This window comes from Cygnus atratus, chromosome 4 (assembly GCF_013377495.2).
Source record: "Cygnus atratus isolate AKBS03 ecotype Queensland, Australia chromosome 4, CAtr_DNAZoo_HiC_assembly, whole genome shotgun sequence".
NCBI lineage: Eukaryota > Metazoa > Chordata > Aves > Anseriformes > Anatidae > Cygnus > Cygnus atratus.
In genome coordinates, this window is record NC_066365.1 from 25,568,548 (window position 1) to 25,586,974 (window position 18,427).

Consider the following 18,427-nt stretch of genomic DNA (forward strand, 5'->3'; position numbering starts at 1 on the left):
CTTGGTGATTATAAACCTACTTGAAAGTCTGTGTTCAAGGAAGGGGAAGAGACATTTTTGAAGGTCTACATAGGTGAACTCAAATGTTGCAATTAAGACAGCCCTGTGTAACAAACTACTGTCTTCAGAAAGACTACTGGGATGTTAATTCAAAAGCTTGCTAAACCACGTTTAACTTTGAAAACTGAAAGCTAGCAGCCCTTTCTGTATACGCTGAGAAGATAATGAGTTATTTAAAGTAAGGAGACCATTGAAACTCTAACAATCAGATACAAAATAAATAAATTTAGATTTCTAATTAAAGAAAACTGCTAAATACCAGAAGACTAACCTTTGACAAGTACCTTCTAGCTGTATACTAGGGCAAAATCTTGTTGATTAGTTTATGAAAACAGTACTATGTAAGATCTCAGCTCTGTACTCCTGACACCAAATAACAGAGAATCCCTCACAGCTTAAATGGATGCACGTGAGACCTCCAAAGCAATGAATATCAACTACTATCCCACACCATCTGACTCAAGACTTTCATGCTGAATGCTTCTTTATTTGTTGCCTGAAGATGTAAAAGTTAATTAACATTTCCATTAGGCTTCCCACTGAAGTAGTGGAAGTAATACCTTTGGAGTACCAGCAAAGCATTGCTAAATGTCCAGGTGACTCCCAAGATCACCTATTCATAGTGACAACTGTGTATTTTCTTTAAATAAAAATAAAGGCATTTTCTTAACACTTAGAAATGAAGGATTGTACAGAAATGTGAAAGGAGTACACATTTTCCACTTATTTGGGCTACTAATATCCATCTTCTCCATAGTTTATGAACTGTGATAGCTGAAGAAGGTAACTAAGCTAATTGTTCAAGCCTCTTGTCAAATTGCAAAATGTATCATTGCAGTACAATCATGCTTTTTCAACAGGAAAGCAAACAGCTGATGTTTGAGAGAAGAACTGATGTAGAAACCAACGTTTATTTGTGTTCAGGAAGTTTCTTTACTAGTTATGGGATCACATCTATTTCATGTGAAGATTTTTTAAATAATCCAATTTCAGCCACATTTCTATAGGGTTAAATTATCAAAGCTGAGAGGTATAGTAGAAAAATAGAAAAAAATGAACTCAAAACTAGAATGCATTTATTCTACTACATGAATATGCTTCTGATATTTCAAGATCACTGAAGGAATGTACTGATGTATTTATGAATCTTCTTCCTAGCCTTGGTAGTGTTAGGTGATTTGTTGGGTTTGACAATCTTAAAGGTCTTTTCCAACCAAAATGATTCTATGAATCCTTAGGGGATGCCTAGTGAATGACACTCAATACAAGGATGGCATAAGCATTTTTAGAAGCTGACACACAGAGGACAACCTTGCAAAGTACAAGCTGCCCATTGGCACCACCTTGTTAATGTACTAAAAATATCTTTACATATTTACACTTGAAATGAACACAGCCTACAGTCACCAGCATGATGCACATCCAGCAAACATTTCACAATGGGAAGGAAAAAGCCCAGAAAAGTTCACCAAAACAGAGCTACTGGAAACCATCTCCATAAGTAACTGAAAATGCTTATTTATTTAAACTGAAGGAACTACATGGAAAATAAATATAAAATGTTATCATACAAAAAGTCCAGTCATGCAATGTTAATCGAGATGCACCTTGTTTATTGTCTGAGTGAAAGCAGCATTGGGGCGTGAGAGGTGGGGGCAGTCCTACATTGCTCCCACTGCATCCACATTCGCAATCGATTCAGTGTAGGTGAAGTGTACAACCTCAATTACTGCAAGTTCTTCCCACTCCACCTTTTCTCACAACATCACAATATTCTTGCACTACAGCAATTGGAGAGCATTTTGAGATGGGCTGCAGACACTTTCAAGATGATCATTATTCTTCTGATCATGAACTCTCATCCTCAGGGTAACCATTTCTTTTCCCATGGGTAAAGCCATTCTGTCAAGTCACAATGCCTTCAGTAATAAAACTGCTATTGCAAGGTACATCCAGTAGCTGAAGGCAAAAGCCTGTAATCCACAATTTGGAAATAAAACGCCACAGCAGAAATCATAATATTAAATAATCAAAATTGAGGAGGGACAGTGAAGCACAGAAAATCTGGTATTACAAAGCCAAATCAGTTTGTTCAAACTCATGCTCAGATATCCTTTAAATTGTACTTTCCACACTCATGGTAGAAGCCCACTATTTTGACTAGAAGCAAGTCCAAGTGGCAGATACGTCTTTAATAAAATTAAAATAGCATCTGTGTGAATGCATTGTAGAGGAAATGAAAAAGACATTTTATAGCTCCATATCCCACGTATAAAAATATAAACCCTATGCTTAGTCAGACCTCTAGTCAATACAGACATCTTGAAATTGCGTTTGTTCAATTTCCTATTTGTCCTTTTGCTTTATTTTAAATATGCTGATTTATTATTTTAAGGAGATTTTATCAGCTTTAAATAAAAAAGCATTTAACTTTATAAGAGGGTCAGTCCCTTGTAATTTTTCTCATGTAGGACACATGAAGCAGTAATATGCTAGAATTAAGATTAACATCACTTCAAAGTTTTGCTCCAGTAAACTCTACTACTTAAAAGGTTAGCTTATCCCCTATCAGGGATATCAACAGCCCAGTCGATGTTGCTGAAATTGGGTTCCTGGATGTTACGATAATCAGCAGTGTGGCCATTGCAAATTCTTGAGGGAGTGGAAAACAACTATCTTTACCTTTGTATAATTACATGACTGGTATAATAGGTTTCCCAGCTGGTAAGGCTAATTGCTGTAGGTATAACTATTCAGCTATAAAGCTAATAGGTACCTAAATTCATACCTACTTTCTCACACTATGTCTATGTGACTTGTATCAAGTATTGCAAACACCTGCCATCACTGCAGTTAATGAGAGAACACTTGACAAGAGCTTTCAAGATACCAATTACAAATGTTAGCTCTCTCAAATTTACAGCTTTCAAATACCTAAGATGTCAGCATCTGTTTGGGATGACTTTTGGATGACAGATTCACTTGCAAGTCCTCTTTCCAGGTGACGTGCCTGCTGCAAGAATCACAGTGTAATTGATAGGGTCACTGAGCTGCCTCGTTACTAACAGCTCATTAATCCTTCCCAGGTTAAGAGGCAAGAACTGGGTTGATCTAACATGCAGCACTGCCTCTTGTTCTCAGCAATCTCCCTTCTGTCCATGATGTACCACAGGGACAGACACTTCAAGAAGACAAGATGATAAACGCAGAGTGCTCTTATGTGGCAAGATGCGTCTGAACACTTCACCCTTCACAGAAGGCTGGTTTTACATCGCAGGCACAGATTCTGCAAGTTGCTTCCAGGTTCCCCAGCATCCAGCCACTTTAAAGATATCAGGATCTGGCCCAGCACTTTCAGCTGATTGGAAACTGACTTGAGTGAACCCCTCCCTCTTGATGCAGCAAAGCTTTCACCCAGAACAATCTGGAAGATTAGTGGGGTCGTGGTAGTGTGTGTAATCTGTTTCAAAAGCTTACTTGCTTTTCTCATTACAGTTCCACATAATTACACACAACCATCTTTTTTTCCTGATGAGTGAACTATTTCAAGTACTTCAGTTACATCAAGTACCAAGCCTTATCCAAGGACTTATTAGCATTTATTTTCCTATTGCTTGATTTATTTATTAAGTGGTTTGCTTGAGGAAAACTTCTAACACTGTACTTGGATGTTGATGTTGGTATAGGAATAACATTGTCTCTCTCTCAACGTTGTTGCAAAGAAGACAAACATACCAAAGAAACTCCTCATCTGTTTTAGTACAGTAAATGCACTTCAAATTCAATGTTCACTACTTAGTTCTATTTTCTTTCTCAGCTGTTCAAAAATGAAGCAAATCTCTCCAGTCTGTACAAAGTGACTAGTGTTCTCCAGAGGACTGTTATATATAATTGAAGTCAGCTTGACTTAAGTGCACTGTTTGTAAATATTGATGTACACATACTACAGCACTAATTGTTTTCATCTGTAATCCTAAAACAGAATTAGCCTTAGTTGTTCAGCTGAGTTATTTGTTTAGTATTCAGTTAGTCAAGGTGACAACACCACTTGTTACAATCCTACTGTACAGCAGATGATTTCTGAAGTTTCTTTCCTATCATATAGCTTCCAACCATGGGACAGGCAGCAGAACCTGCAGTGCAAAACCTCGTGCATTAGAGAAACATAATATTATTCTGAAATTATTGCAAGTGTTCTTTATGCTTCCCACACCGCTTAAAGCAGTTCCAACAGGAATGAGACTTACACAGAAGTTTTAAGGTGAGCTATTTCATTTTCTAGGACAACAAAATCCAGCATACCTCTTTATACCTCTCCAAGCATCAAGGCACATCCACAGGTACAGGATCAACAGTTTGCAAGAAAATATCTGCCTTATAACACCTTCTTCTACTCGAGAATTTAAAGTTCACTATACTTAAAATTGAGTCATAATACTGATATCAAGCTAGACAAAGTCAGAACAATCATTGAGCAACTATATACCATTTTGAAAAACAGGTTCTTGAACTTAAGGAAAGGAACAGACAAAAGTATTTTGCTTTGCAGAGGTTGACTTGTTTTTTAATATCATATATTTATACATGAATTTAAGTTTTTGGAGTAGCAAGCTTTCACCATATCAGAGAATCCTAGGAAACCTCTGCTGAAATAGTCGTTCAACGACACAGCCCTCTTTTTCATTTGATCAGAAAAGTTATATCTGCCCACGATCCAAAGCTGAGCATTGATAAATTGGAATCACAAGTGACATGTAACATAAACTAGCTGTCTGCAAGTAAAATACAGAGAATTTAATTTTCATGCAACAAATCGCACAACTTGCCACTCAAGAAATACATGCTATCTGATATTCAGAGCTCCTCTGCTTTCAGTACAACATATGATAACGCTGCAGTTTACTACAGTACGGTTACAACAATGACCAATGTCCATAAGGCCAGAAAAGCTTTGGCAGGCTATTAGGGTCGTTGGGTAATTAGAGTAGAGCAGATCTTTCTCCTTGTTCACACAAAACAAACAGCATCCCCAGCATTGAAGTTCACTGACTGATCGAATCAAGCCCTAGTCAATCAATAGCAGGTTGGTTTTGCAGACTGACCTGCACATTATTAATCTGGGCTGTTCACAGAACAGAGAACTGGCAGAAAGCATATGCTATGTGGTATGGGACATTATGGGAGTCTGAGTGTGAAATGAGAAATGATGTACAACAGAGTTAAGCAAGAGGACAGAGAGAACACAGCAGGTGACAAAATGAGAAAGGACCAGCTCATTAACATGAACAAAATTTTTCCAGTGTCATTTTCCACCAAAACATCAGTTTGGTGCCAGTGACAGAAATTAGTTCTTTCCTCAAAGCTGCTGCTGACCACTGAGTTTTAAATTATTCTTAGGAAAATCTGATGATTTTTTTTTAACCAATTAAAAGAACTGTTTGATAATTGTTACTGCTAATAAATTTATTGTTGGCTGTGGCACCGTTTATGTTTTCTTAGAAGAAATAGATACTATACCAGTTAGATATCTAGGGGGTAAAGTAAAAACAAAAAGAAGTAAAAAATGCTCGCTAAGTCAGTTTCACATGCTTGGCCACAAGCTGTGTTATTAACAGTTCACAAGGCTGACTATGCTAATAAAGCCATTAAAAGACAAAAGGAATAAAAGTGGATGTGCAAAGCTATCAGCAAAGGTGTTGGCAACCTACCTGACTGTTGAACTCCTTAACAAAACAAATCTACTTTGCCCTAAAGTTTTGAAACATATTAAGAGTTTGTAGCATTCTTTTGCAAATACAAGCTGGTCTATAACAGAACCAAAGACAACTAGCTTACTTCCGAATTTTGCCCTTTGCTCCAAAGCTCTTCCCACCTTCTGCTTCTTGCCATCTTTCCAGATATCTATCTACCAACAGACAGCAACTTCAGAGCAATCTGCCCCCCCTCCCCCGCCAAAACCCACTACACAAACCTGCACACCAATCACCCTCCTCTCCCAAAGCCCACCTCGTTTACAGATACACAAAAAAGCCCAGAAAAAGAATCCTTTCTACACAGCTTGCTGCAAACACCTCACACAGTACACTCCAACACTGAGGTGTTCAACTTCCGTGTCAGGCAACACATTAACAACTGATAGGCCTTTAATTTACATGCAGTTTGGATACATGTTTTGCTTGCACGTATTAGGTATTAGAATAATTTGCCACCCCGAATCAGCCAGAAATATTCTGCATACTTTACAGTGCAAAAATACATTGTTAGTACCGCAATATTATTACTGATAATGCAATATTGACCCTCTGTGGAAAAGCTTTCGTACTTGAGCCTACATCTGAGGTATAATAATTCAGTGGAAGTCTCTAATGAAGAGCAGGCTGCCAAGTCAGCTGGACAGGGTAAACACAAACATTCTTAGGTGTCAGCCAGAAAACTGTTCCCTTAACAAGAGATTTCCAAGGCAGACTAACTGGAAGGTAATACTTCACTGTTACAGAACTTCACAGACAATGTATTTCTTAGACACGTGGAAGAGCTTCTGTAAACTATAAATCTAGTTTCTTTTAGTCTTGCCAGTACCCCATCATTTACTCACATTTACAACATAAATCAAAAATCAACACACAAAAACCCCACACGTGTTGAAACAGAGTTGGAAGTAATTCCACCACTAATTCTATCAAGTTTTTCCCTCACATTATTTTAGTACTTAAGTATATAAACTCCGAAACTTATATAAAGATATTTTGCAACTTTGGGTACCTATATTTAAATCTACATTTCCTTCTGCTACAGATATTCATATAGGGTTTTTTATATTGAGTTTTTTTTCGTGACTATGTATGGTACTTCCAAGTTTCATAACGTTTGCTTACCTCCCCATTCTTAATATCACGTCTCTAGTCTGCATTATATTGATATTTAAAAAGGTGCAGCTGTCCTTTCACTTTTATAATATCTAAATGTCATAATCTATGGTGAATATTATGAATGAACTACCTAGAGTTTTTCATTTTGATCACAAAAGACAAAGAAATGAATACGAATAAAGTGAAGGCACACAAGTAATTTTGGAACAAACCAACAAGCTGGTGGGTACCTGGCTATGCACTAAAACATCATCATCTGTTATCAAAAGCTCTATATGTGCATTTCCACATTTATATTTGCATTGGTTATGAAAACAAAAAAGCACAATGTTTTATCCCTCTTTCACAGCCCTTTCAAGTTCCTACTTTTTCTCATCAACTCTAGTTCTAACAAGGACTGTCTCTTGGTAACAACTTCTTGGAGTTTTGTAAGACGGAAAAGTTTGGTTAGTACACCACACTAGAAAAAGACACCAGCCATTTAATTACTACCCTTAAAATAACCGTAGTGCTGAAATACTCCAGTCTCACTTTCAACTATCAACAAATAGGGTCCTAGTAGTGAACTCTTTTATAATCTTCAACTGTGGAACATGTATAGCATACACAGTGTCACTTAAATGTTTTAACGGATTTCACAAGAGTGAGAAATAGCCTTTTGTCAGCTGACATACGAAGCCTCATGAAATTACAAAAGAATATAGTGGTTTAATTAGTTTCAACACTGCAATAAACTTTGCTTATGATGTTTCTACCAGTTTTGAAAACAATTTAACTCACATTTCATTTTTGACCTGATCTGTCTTCAGTGCCTTTCACACTGCTTCACTGCTCTTGTCAGTCCCTGAAAAAACAAATGAAAGACTAATAACACTATTATTAGTGTTACATACACTCCTGGGGTGGGGCTGTATTGGAGAATGGGATGTTTCAATAGCTGTTATTTTAATAGTAGTGATTAAATGGCTAGTGTTTCTCTCTACTTAGACTAACTAAACTTTTCCCTTTTACAAAAATCTAAGACATTGTTACCAAGAGACAATCCTCATTAGAACTAGAGTAGCTGAGAATAAGTAGAAACTTGAAAGGGGTGTTAGAGGCATTTATTCAAACACTTCTTAAAAAGATTGTTATGAACTAGGAAGGGATTATTGAGGTGTAGACAGACTTTTTTCCAACATTAAATAACCTATCTATACTACACGTAGCCTGTGCCTTCAAAAGACAAAAAAGGCACAAGAAAACAATATAGCGAAACAGTTTAGGGTATCACAAATACAAGAAAAAACCTCATTTCAGATATGCAGAAATGATTTAACTGACTTGAAGTTCAACGTTATTGATTTCAGAAAATAGAGATGCTAACACATTTGTCACATGTTAAAAAGCTATTCCCAAATATGCTACCAAATATGCTCAAATTCAAAACTGACAACCATTCAAACACAAATTTCTAACCTTTGTTTTTAATAACAAAAAAAGAAATCAGTAAACCTCCATCATTATACATCAGTTCTTGGCCCAGCTCCATTCAAGTCTTCTTAAGTTTCTTTAAGACTTTCAAACCAGACACTATTATGCATTTCCATAGTATATAAATCACTTCTTCCAGAAGAAAACTGCTCCACTGAGAAGTTAGATAGGTTTATATAACTCGAAATGAGGAAGACATAGGAGATTTCTGTAATTTTGTAGAAATTATTACAGATATTTACTCCCAAAATACCTGCAACATAATACCTAAAATATCTGCAAGCAGCAGAACGTAAGCTGGGGCATTTCCAGAAAGAGGAATAAGAATGACAATATTCTCTGTTAAACGGCATTAGTCCCTTTTCTTATAACTGGGAAGTATATAAGCTTTCTAAAACATTATCACATTTAAAAGTATATAGTCAATATGGCCTTTGATTAAAGAAAAAACCAAAAAACACTACAGCATCACCAGATTGAGCATACACTAAATAGCTGGTCTCTCAGTATAAGAAGCTTTTTTAGTAGTCAGAGGCTTCATAAAAACAACTTACTTCCTGGTAAGTTGTTTTACTACTAGGAAATGGTTAGCCTGCAGAAAAATTGTCATCTTACTTTACACTTGTTTTTGGAAACTTTCATCATCTATTGTCTAGTTTCTATACGCATGGAAAAGACAGAACTCTACTTGCTTTATGATTTCTCTAAAATTACATTACAGATAGAGAGGCAGTTCATCAAAGGACATATTGCAACTAAAACAGCAGAGACAACAGGGTAAGAGATGTGTGCACCATTAATCTTTCTCACCTCTGAAACATCAAATTAAAATTTTACAGAAATCTTACGCTGCAAGAATGCTCTACTAATATCCCTCTTGTTCACCTAGGGTCTTCTCACCATAACAGGTCAGAAACCTTTTGCTATAAGCTCCTAGCTGAGACAAAGGTATTACCTAAATGTCAGCAATGAGCATTATTCTTTTGTTTTCTATCAATCTGCTCAAAACAATACTCACATATGTATTAGTAAATGATATTTCAACAATCAATAACATTGTTATTTCAATAGAAACCAACCTTCAAACAAATCCCAAACCAACCAAAATACACAAATCTTTTCACATTTAAATTCCTAAAAGAAGTGCATAAAACTGAAAGTAATAAACTACATCTACGTTCCATATAATTGTTATGAATTAATTTTACCTAAAAAATTTAAATTTCATCCAAAGACCTTGAGAGTATTCCACTGTTGTGTTGCATTCAAGAAGTATGGATGGCAAAGTTCATTAAATTGTCATTTACCTTAATTTTATTATACAGAGATGTCATGAACTTTAACTATTCTAGAGCAAAATTTTTAATTAGTTTTAATTTTTTTTTTTTAACATTCCCTTCAAAACAGTCTCATTTTTCTATATGATAAATTTATACCAGAGCAAGAAGCTGCCTAATTCAATACATTTTCAGGATTAAAGACAAATGACTTGCATCCATCCAAAATGGTGAAAGTTAAAAATTCAGAGTAAAAATGAAGCCTAAAAGGAAAGGATGGTGATGAGAAAGGGAGTTAGGAGAATCTTATCAAGTAGAGAGAGAGCGCTGACAGCATTAAACTAAGATGCTACTTAGTGTCTTTGCTAACTATGGTGCATTGTGCAAATTAACTACAGCAAGAAGCCTTGGGCCCCTTACCAAGGTCAGTCTCCTAATAAGAGTGTGACCCTTTCTTAAGAAACTGGTAGAAACTGGTCCTGCGGATGGACAAGAGCCAAGGAGCAACTGAGTCTGCACAAAGACAAGAGGTCAACAAGTGGTGACAAGGAAGAGTCATCAACCTTAATCCCCACGACCCCCGACGACGACCACCAGAATACACTGTGCAAGCACAGATGGGAGGAGTTTATGGAAATGACTCCTTGGAACTAATTTTAATACAAAGCGGGGACAGGTTACAAATACGTATAGGTGTATTGTGAAACTTCATGCATATGTAACTCTTTGCTGCATGTAACCAAGGCAAGTTGCCACGTCAGGTGCACACGACTTTGGCGGGACTACCCCCTGTGCTGCCCAGCACTGAATAAACATACCTACTTTACAATCTTACTGATTGTGGAGTCCGTTTTCTGCAAGTCAATGAAGCATTAACAATTTGCAGTATTTCAGAAAGAACGTATTCAAATACTGTGCTAATAAAGACCAATAAACAATTCATAATCTCTTGCCTTTTCAGTACTCATGCAAAATAAAACAAAAGCACATTTAGCAAGAAAAAAGTTTCTTTTTCCCCTAGCTAACAATCAAATAGTACTTCAAGGAAAGCGGTTCAGCAGCTATTTTTTCTTCAATTTTTGTTACTCTAGTTTCTATAGAGACCAGAGTACAATACAAATTTCAAATTAAAACAAAACCAACTGGGCCTTACCTCTGTCACTGAAGTCATCCACAAGAATGATTTCTGCTATCAGGCTGTCTGGAGTGCGGTTGATAATACTGTGTATTGTTCGCAAGAGTGAAGTCCATCCTTCATTATGAAATGGGATAATTATGCTAGTATTTGGTAGCTTTTCCAAGTACACCTTGTGCTTACAGCTGAAAAGAAAAGAAAAGAGTTGTGTAAGCATATAGCAAAGTCTGCTTTGGCATATACACTACCTGCTTAGGCCAGTAAACCACCACTGTTTCTGGAATAAAATCCAACTGTATAATTAAACAGTACTTTCATGTGACAATAACTAGTTCATTTAAAAAATTATATTGCAAGCAACATACAATAACTCTGAACAAAACAGAAAAGGAACTGAAGTTCACTGGCTAGAATTAGATTTCTTTTTCTTCAATAGAATCTTTTTCCTGCAATATTATACTCAGAACATATATTCTGCAATATTTTTAGAACTCAAATCGTCTTATTAGAAAGATTCCTGATATTTATCATGAAGGAAAATAAAACGTGAAATGATCCTTCTTTGTCCATGGCAAACAAAACTTATAAAAGCACTTTGCTCTACCCAGAGAGAAATGCTAGAAACAATTCAGTGGTATTTTCCTGGCTGACGCATTGAAAATATGCAACAACATCCACAAGTACAACTCCAACTTTACATCTAGATGTCCAAAATAATTTCTGCTACTGTATGTATAGATAGTACAGCATATAGTTCTGAAAATAGAAGAAAATGTAAAACTGCCTTTTGTTTAGTAAATGAGAGCACTGTACCTTCAGCATCTTAATTGAATAGCAGCTAACAACAGTGCTTAAACTTAAACATATTTAATATTGAAGTGTTTACACATTAGACCAAAATCCATATTCTTTAAAAATAATGGTCTTACAATTCATTAGCTTCTAAAATCAGATAACATCAGTAATATTTGGGTTACTGAAACTGATAGGCTATCATTTTCCCCCCCCCCCACCCCACATGCAGTAAATGGGGTACATTCCTCTACTAGCAACACGACATCGCATTTTCAGCCACATCCACTGGGAACAAAGACATTGAATTATTACTGCTTCCACGAGAGAAAGTCATGCTCTGATCAAGGTACCCGTACAAATATAAATTAACTGCTTCGTGATAAATCAACACAAAGAGACAGATAAACCTTTTGACTTCCAACTTCTAGGTCCAAAAATGTACAGATATCTTTGCTGCTATTCAGAAAGAATTGCAATGCATATCAAACACTGCTGTAGGTTTTAATGCTGTTTTACACATATATTTGCAGCTTATTTTGCTTTCTACTTTTCAAATGCCATTTAGAAATCAGCATTTGCTGTATTTGAAAGTTTTCCTAAAAATAAGATTTATATTTGTCAGCCATTTCTTCCAAAAACATAGCAGCAATGAATTTATTGACAAGCCATTTCCATAAATAACATTTTTGAAACCTTTTATTAAGTAATTTACTGGTAGAATGCATATGCACACTGAAAAAAGGACAGCTACTCTGCACAAATATGACAAAGTAAGAATTCTTCTACTTATCTGTAGGAAGGAGTACAACAAAGGAAGCTCATTACTCATACATAGCTGTTTCAGGTGGCAAATTAAGAAAGCCACCTATCAAAACTACCACCTACTGTTGTCAATTGTTTGCTGACGGTGATGCTTGGAGTAGAACAAATGCATGTTATTTTTATGCTTTTCCTGAAAGCAAGATTTTTCCTTTAGCATTTTTAACTCCCACTAAGTAGGTTTTTAAAACTAAGTTTTTCATCTTTTTTTTTTTTTGGAGGAGAAAAACAAAAAACACCGCACAAAAGAAATACACACCCAATGTCAGAATGCTGTTTCTTTTTAAAAAGTGATGTCCTTCCACAGGGGAACTCAATTACCTTCCTGAACAACAGTATGCCTTTTTAGCCTGGTTGTAGTGAGGTTTGTGTGTTTTCACAGCTGAATATCGTAAACTGAAGTCTACACAGATGGGAAGGTCACTGGATGTGGATATTGTCATCTGTGCTTTCAGTGTAATTGCATATTCTAATTGATAAAAAGGAGAAAGAACATTGATGGACCTAGTTTAAAACTATTTTTATTCTTCCTACAGAATGAATTGCTTTACTAGGACTAAAAGAGAGCCATGCTTAGAATATAAAAGCAAAAGACACCTTAAACTTTCTTAACATGTCTCCATCTTTCCACTACCTTTGACCATTCTTCTTCATTTTTTGACCATTCTTCTTCATTTATATTTACTTTTCCTTTGACAAGTTTTCCAAAGGTACCTGGCTATATGTGAACTGATTTCTGATACAAGCCACAAACCACTGAAATGCACTTTTCCTACTTTTCCCCCCTCAACAAGCTGGTCAAATTGTCAAATTCATAGAGGTGACACCTTAAATTCCATCTTTTTCTATTGTTAAGACAGCCTGTTAGATTTCATAGTGGTGGCCTACTTGCCTTTTTCAGCAAGTTAAATTCTGTTCATTTTTAGCCTCTTGCTCTCCAACATTAAACTAACTGTAACAGAAGAACTCAACTCTTCCATGTTTTACTGATGAGAATGATGTTTAAAACCAAGAAGCATTAGCAAAATTAACAGATAAGGTACTACAAAAACACATTCATCTTTAACTGTACCACTTTTGCATCAATAAAGATTTTTAGAGGCATTCTTTCAACAGAAATTGATTATCAAAAATTCAGCAGAGTCCATTTAGAGAGGTCCTGACACAAAGTCTGATTGTAACTTCAAACTCCCCTTGCTTTATTATTTACTGTTCCAAAGTTCTAAGATACCTCAAAAACTAACTTATTTTCTGCCAACATCAAATCATATTTTCAGTACATGCTTTTTGCTCTCACCAAAATAATGCCATCATAAATGTTTTGAGCATTCACCAAGTAACAGACCACAATTTCAACATGTTTACTTTCTAAAATTAATTTAATTGCTTACATACCCTGTAGAATGAATGTTTCAAAAGGGAGATTTTGATTCTCCACAGAAATGAGAAAATGTAATTCAAGAGCCCTTTATATTCCCTTAAGATTTCAACCTTAGCAAAACTTATAAAAAAAATAACAAAATCAAGTTTTATTGCAGAAAGGAAAAAAACATGTGTCAAAGATTACCATTAACATCCTATTTTAAAAATGTTTAAATGAGCATTAATTCATTCTTAAAAGTTGTCAAATTATGGTACAGGTGTTAAATGAACATGAATTGTACTGAAATTGCAGTGCAAAATTTAAGTACAAAGTTTTGTCAAATTCTTATCCACCTTGAGAAAAATCTTAGTACTTGCATACATATGCTATGATCACCAGCCTCAGCCTGAGCATATCACAACTTATTTGCGTATTTTCAATGAGTGTAAGCTCTATGTAGACTGTAAGTGTAATTCAGAATGAATGACAGAACAGCATTTCCAAACACATTGACTTTAAGGCTTGGGGTACTGGGAAAACCACAAAAGCCTGGAAATAAATCATAAGATTAATATTCAAAAAAGGATAGTAGATTTAAGCCAAATATGCAGTTCGGACAGAGTGTTGAAGGTTTGCTCCAAGACCTACTTAAATACAAAAAAGAACGTAGAAAGGAAAGAGTACAGAGTTGATGTCAATAAACATTACTTTATGCTCTCTCTTTCATGATCAAATCACGATGCAACAGATAAACGCAAACATACCGCTGTAGAGCTTATCATCACATGATGTTCTGCTTAATGAATTAAGAACAGAGAAAAACAAATGTGGATCTGAAAGAGAGGAAACAACTGCTATTTCTTCCTTTTTTTTAAAAAAAACAGGAAGGTATTATTTTCTATTTTTAAGCTCATTTCCATCAAAAGCAGTTTTTGTCCTGGTAGTATTTTCTTCTAGAGTAACATTTAAAATAACTTATGAGAAGTTTATAGTAACAAAATTGATTTGCATGGTGAATGAAGATGAAGACAGGTCATTTCACTTCTATACCTCAGTTCTAGATACGTTGTAAACCAACTAATTTGAATGAAATGTATGTTAGTATAAACATACACAGTTTCAGAAGAAAACCCACCCATGAAATTAAATAATTTTGCCTATGGGACTGAGGGCAGAAAACTACCTGAAATCACTGCATTAAACTGATTTTTCGCTTCAGCTTTGATTGTAAAAAAAAATTATGAAAGTGTTCTCATTAATCAGTCTTGGCTAAGGATGTTTACTCAACATCACTGCCCATACTGATAAGAGCATAAATATTCAAGGATGGTAAGAGCACATTATTCAACTATTTTTCCACCATTTTCATTATGTTTTTCTTCACTTTCATCCTTACCTCCACACTTTTGTTTACCTAGATAAAGTTCAAACTGCTCAGTAGAATTTTTATTGTTTAACATTCGAGTAGCATCTATTCACTTTGCTCAGAAACACATTAAGATGTATTTAAGTTATAGCTACCCGTAAGTTAAATTGCTTACACAACTAATGCAGCCTACTCAATGGTTTATAAGAGACTACTTACAGAACTAGAGGCTTTGTTTCTCAGTGCTTGATTCTGTCTTCCCTAAAGTAATCCAAAAGATCCCGATCAGTCTTAACTCATATACATGCTCGTATCTATAGGTATATGCCATGCCATATTGCCAGCACAGTGGAACAGTAGGCACCTGCACATCCTATGGAACCATCTCAACTAAACAGACCCAGATATCCAGTTCTCTCCAGAGGACAGGTGTAGGATTATTCCTGGTTTTACAGACTGCAAGATTAGAGTGGTCAGAAAAATTCACACTGAATAAAGGAAAACTATTAATTTGGTAAACTAGAAATTAGCCCAAAGTCATTTGCTTGAGGTATAATACTACTTCATTCTGGTACCACTATAAAGGCAAACTGAGAAACAAAAGTCTGTGTTCTTTATGTTCTTTATGTGTTTTTATTATTTAAAATTCAAGTTTTTCTACTTTAAAATCACACGCCTACCCTAGACATTTAGAATTGCAGAACTTTTCGGATGGAGTTCAGTCAAAAAATAACTAATGTTTTGGTTGTACTCTTCAAAAAATGAAGAGGTAGTTGCCACCAAAAGAGACTGCTGGAAAACTAGGCCTTTTATTTCACAAGCATAGAATTTGAATACCTGAAACAAGAAGCTGGGGAATATGGGGGTGGAGAAACAACTGCATGCATCTACCACTCTTAGCAGAGATACAATTTGAGGGTGAGAAGAACCAGCTGTTTTGAACCTAGAAAAGTGTTCCTAACACAGCACGAGCATCTTCTGCTCAATCTTAATAGAATGCTACAGATTAACCTTAATAAAATGCTCCAGATGCTTTTTCTTGTGGTTAAAAATTGCATAGAAGTGCAGCACATCATCACTTATTCGTGGAACAACATTAAATCTTAGCTACTGAACCTATTACTACAAGAATGACAATTTCTTAGAATAAACAATAGATTTCTGCCAATTTAATGAAATCTTAAATCTCAGAGTAATTTCTATGTTAAGTCTGAAAGTGATTTATAAAGGTCTTGCTAGAAATACGTAGAAAGAAAATAACCAGGAAGAGCAACCGGTATCTTGCTAATTAAGTAGTTCACACCTGTATTTTCTTACTGAAGTTATTACATTAATGTTCAGAATAAACAGAGCTTGGTATAGGCCTGTGCTAGTGGCATTATGTATTTCCCTCGCTGAAATTCTCAGAATTAACAATTTGGGCTTTCCCCAAAAATAACATACACAAACGTGTGTGCATGCATATAAGAAAATATTGCATAAAGCTCCATTTGCACCAAATGATGAATTTGTGGACAAACTGGATGCAATGACATTTTTGAGATTACCAACATGAATCAAAAGTTATGAACCATGAATTACATTTTCAAATATTGCTGTTCTTGATTAATCCTGTCTTTTCATAAGCTTTCCTTGCATGGTATTTGAGAATCTGAAATCTGTTATTTCTTAGCAAACTGAATGATATGGTACTATATTCTTTATGCCCTAGGAACTTTCAGGGGGGATTTTACTGGGAAGAACTGAGGTTTTCTACCTGGGCGTGAGTTGTTTCCAAATTAATTTTCAAAGCCTCATTCCTCTCTCTAGCCACAGTATCTTCTTCCTCTCTTTTTTCCTTATTAGACACATCACTGTGCACTAATCATACGTCATTTCAAGTACGGCTGCATTTCAGTAACCCCAGAAGTCCTGTAGTTTATCACTGTTGTGAGAAACTGAATTTTGAGAGCTGTACAATATTGTTTATTATATACACATACCACAGAAGTCACGGTAACTATGAAATCAAAATTCTTTACAAAAGGTTAAGGTAGAATTTATTTGTAAATAACTCGTATATTGCAAATTTAGGCATGCAGAACTGACAAAGTGGAACCCTCTAGCAGCTATTTACCTTGAACGTTGTTCCTGTATTTTGTTATCGTAAGTGGGTATTTGGATCCAGTAGTTTAAGGCTTATTCAAAAACAGGATACACCGTCACACATGAACTCACTCTAAACACACTTAACTCTAATTTTAATTATTGCTTTGAGATATAGAATTTTGCTAGGCTGAAACAATAATCAAAACTGAGCTCCTGAATGAATCACTATTAGAAGTAAGTTTTGAAGTTGCAGGGAGACTTCTACTAGAAGATTAAAAGAATAGTAGAGGTTGCTCTATTCCTGGAATACCAACCTGCCTGAGGAAGAAAAAGAAATCGCCACAAACATCTGGAATCTATTTACAGCTGACACTAAAAATACAACATGAAAGAGGACCGCTCTATAAAAAGAAAAGCTGTGGAAAAAAAAAATAAAATTGCCTCTTACAGACTACTGAAAGTCTTAAGAATATTAAGAACTTTTTTTTTTGGCTCAAAAGAAGGGTTAGCATACTCTGCTGTGCAGAAATAAATAAATAGCATCCTTTTAGTTCAAGATACAGTGATAGTTCTGTTCAAATCCCTGATAAGTTTAAGGAGAAAAAAAGTAATATAATATGAAATAGCTTAAGAAAACATGCAGAACTGAAAGTTTCTGCATCTTTACAGGTTTTCTAACAGAAACAGATTTACCAGCTCTGTAGGACAGCAAATGAAAAAAAATAGACGTCTAAAGTGATGAAAAAGTAGAGTGCTGGCACCATTTCAGCCACTTCACAGCAAAAACCGATTCATAAAAGCAGCAATTTGTTTGACCCTGTGGATATAACAACAACAACATTTTATGCACATTAAGGGACGCCAATAGCAATGCCTTGGCCAGTCACTAGGTTCTGTGCTTTCTAGACACATCAACAACCTTGTAAACTGCCCTTTCTGATAGATAATAGCGTAGAACTTAAACATCTTGCAGACATCCCGTTGCTGCATTTCAGAAGCAAGGTAGCAGCCTTCTACAGCAGTTACTGGATCATAAAATAGACCACCTCCAATTTTCTCCTTTTATATGAAACACCAGAGTAAGTTAGAGCAAAACAGAATCAGGTCTGAAAGCTTCCTTCCACTGGCTTTGTCAGCACACACACTTAGCAGATCTGACCTTTTCTTTCCCCTTTATTAAAG

General features: G+C 35.5%; 1 protein-coding gene across 1 annotated transcript in view; it reads right to left on the reverse strand.

The window, feature by feature from the left end:
• GALNTL6 (polypeptide N-acetylgalactosaminyltransferase like 6) overlaps positions 1-18,427 on the reverse strand; it is a 455,937-nt gene that overhangs the window by 235,939 nt on the left and 201,571 nt on the right. The window contains exon 4 of the mRNA XM_035557893.1: positions 10,833-10,999. Coding sequence (XP_035413786.1) covers positions 10,833-10,999 — 167 coding nt within the window. The remainder of the gene's footprint in view (positions 1-10,832; positions 11,000-18,427) is intronic.